At 39.3% G+C, this 2916-nt stretch overlaps 1 protein-coding gene across 4 annotated transcripts in view; it reads left to right on the top strand.

Moving 5' to 3' along the window:
• Positions 1 to 2916, top strand: part of SCAI (suppressor of cancer cell invasion) — a 119874-nt gene that overhangs the window by 476 nt on the left and 116482 nt on the right. For all 4 annotated transcript variants that reach the window (XR_825621.1, XR_825620.1, XM_010844053.1 and 1 more), the window contains exon 2: positions 301 to 345. Coding sequence is in view for 2 of the 4 variants with exons in the window: in XM_010844053.1 (XP_010842355.1) it covers positions 301 to 345 (45 nt within the window). In the remaining 2 variants the exon portion in view is untranslated. The remainder of the gene's footprint in view (positions 1 to 300; positions 346 to 2916) is intronic.

The following is a 2916-nucleotide window of genomic DNA, read 5'->3' as shown; positions in this document are numbered from 1 at the left end:
AGGTGGTGGGTGGTTTTGGGGAGATGGGCTGTGACGAATAAGGATGAGGATGAGTGAGAGACCAGGAGACAGAGCAAGGTTTGGGCAAAGCAGATATTAGGGGAACGGTGAGTCCCGGGGTCGCTGGGTTTCGGGTTAATAGGGAAACACAGCATAAGGCATTTTGTAAGGTCAGGTATGGGCTTAGCGAGTCTAGGGTTCTCGAGGGCGGTCCGTTGAGTTGTTGACTGGCATAGTATGGCCCGCAGATGTGTTCTGGTATGTTACTTTTAGTTACCATCTTATCTGTTTGGTCTGTAGACTGACTGGCACAGTGGAGAAACCACCCCGAAAACGGAAAAGCAGGTAAGGCAAAATGCCTTCCTAATTTTTCTTCGTATTTTTCCATTTGCTTGGCTGCACCTGTGCTATACTGCATAATTATACACTGTCAGATGAAGTTTTTTATTTAGCTCCTTTCTTAATGAATGTAGCTGTCTGCAGGATCTCTCTTCTGAGGACCTCAAAGTATTACCTGTATAAAGTATTACCTGTACTTTTTTTTTGTATCTAAGATTATATGGCAAACAGATGTGGATAATTGAGAAGTCCTAGTTTTTTTTTTTTTTACATTAGCCGTAATTTCAACTTCTTCACCAGCTCTGTTTAAAAGCTAAGGTTTATTGAACACCTACTATGTGCCAGGTACGATGTGCAGGTGATTATTTGTATTATCTTCTGTAATCCTTGAAGCTCCCCAAGGAAGTGTGTACACTGTTTTACACAGGACAGAACTGAGACACAAGAGAAACTGGGCATTTCCCCAAGATCATACATCTAATCAATGATAGAACCAGGATTTGAGTCCTCTTAGTCTTGACTCCAGAGCTGAAGCTTTTAACATTATAATGCCTCTAATAAATAAATAATTGAAAATAGGTAACTTTTAAAAAATTCATTGTACATAGAGTGTAATAAACAGCTGAACCACAGGAAAATAGATACAAAATAGTCCGCAGCAAGTGCATTATTCCGTGCGTGCGTCGGTTCCATTTTCTGAGCACATTCCACGTGTCAGGTACTTGATAGCAATTCTGTGTAGTCTTTGAAGATTCCTTTTTCACAGATGTTGGCACTGACCTAGAGAAAGAAAGCTACAGTAGTGAGGATGTGACCAGTAGGACCGCTGTAATAGTACTTGCTAAGTTATCCATGTTAATACCTGGAAACCTTAACAGTAAGTAGATATGAAATGCTGATGGTGGAAGGCGTCAGTAGCCGAAGTTCCCTTGTCACTCTTTAGGCCTGTACTGGGCAATATGGTAGCCATGTGTGGCGCTGAACACTCAAAATGTGGCTCACATGACTGAGAACCTGAATTTTTAATATTATTAGTTGTAATTAATTTAAATTTAAAAATGGATACTTAATTATTGGAAAATGTTTATATCTGGAACAACTTGGGTATGTGAATCTGCTTTTTCATCTGTAAATTATGAAAGCTAAATACAGATCAAATTTATCCAATGAAAAACTTAATGTCCAAGGTGAGGCATATATTTTAAGTATTAAAAAACACACCAAATTTCAGATTAGTACAAAAAGAGCATGGCAAATTTCTCATTAGTAATTTTTATGTTGATTACTTCATGAAATAATATTTTAGATATATTGGATTAAATAAACTATTACTCAAATTAATTTCAGTTTTTTCTTTCTACTTTTTCTAGCATTACTGGGAATTTAAAGATCACAAATATGGCTTACATTTACTTTCTTTTCAGTAACCCTTGTTTAACTCTTATTACCCCATTGCCAGACTCTTAGAGTAGCCTCCTGACTGGGTTCCTTACCTTGAATCTGTAATTGATTCACATACTGTGCAAGTTGATCTTGTAATTCTCAAGCTTAATGTCCTTATGTGGTTCCCCTTGTTTACTGAACATAATTCAGACTTTTTAGTATCATCATGAAAAGAGACTGCCCTGTATTATGATAAACCATAAAGGAAAAGAATATTTAAAAAATGAGTGTGTGTATGTACATATGTGTGTGTATATATATAATTTTAACTAAATCACTTTGCTATACAGCAGAAATTAACACAGCATTGTAAATCAACTATACTTCAGTTAAAAAAAAAAAAGAAGAGACTGCCTTTATTTCACTCCTCCCTATCTTCCCAGCCACAGTTGAGTTTTGTGGCCTTGGAAATTCTCCGTAATGAAACTACTATACGTCTCGTATTAAATAACTTTCTGGTGAACCCTTCACAATGAATTAATTGCTGAATATAACTCTGTGTTCTGTTCGCCATTCCCAGAACTTAGGTTTAGGTTTTTGCACAATTCCTCTTTCTCTCTGGAATACTTTCTGTTTGCTCCTTGGCAAACTCCCCCCTTTTAAGACTTCCCTCAAACATCGCGTCTTCCACGCAGACTTTCTACCCTGTCCTTCACCTTCTTCTCTGCTTAGTTCATTCCTATGATAGCCTGTAGATACACCCATGTATAATGGTTTGGGCTGAATTTGAATCCTAGCTCTATCAAATACAAGTTTTGAGATGATATACAAGTTAATAAGCCTCTCTGAACCCCAGCTTCTTCATTTGTATAATGGAAATAATAACAGTTCAACCCTGATACGGAGAAGGCAATGGCAGCCCACTCCGGTACTCTTGCCTGGAAAATCCCATGGACGGAGGAGCCTAGTAGGCTGCAGCCCATGGGGTCGGTGAGGGTCAGGCACGACTGAGTGACTTCACTTTTACTCTTCACTTTCCTGCATTGGAGAAGGAAATGGCAGCCTACTCCAGTGTTCTTGCCTGGAATCCCAGGGACAGGGGAGCCTGGTGGGCTGCCGTCTATGGGGTCGCACAGAGTCGGACACGACTGAAGCGACGCAGCAGCAGCAGCAGCAGCAGTGAACATCCTGCAG

The sequence above is a fragment of the Bison bison genome, unplaced genomic scaffold (assembly GCF_000754665.1).
Source record: "Bison bison bison isolate TAMUID 2011002044 unplaced genomic scaffold, Bison_UMD1.0 scf7180017864193, whole genome shotgun sequence".
In the NCBI taxonomy this organism is placed as follows: domain Eukaryota; kingdom Metazoa; phylum Chordata; class Mammalia; order Artiodactyla; family Bovidae; genus Bison; species Bison bison.
The sequence above is the reverse complement of the archived record's forward strand: the minus strand, read 5'-3'. Positions and strand labels throughout refer to the sequence as shown.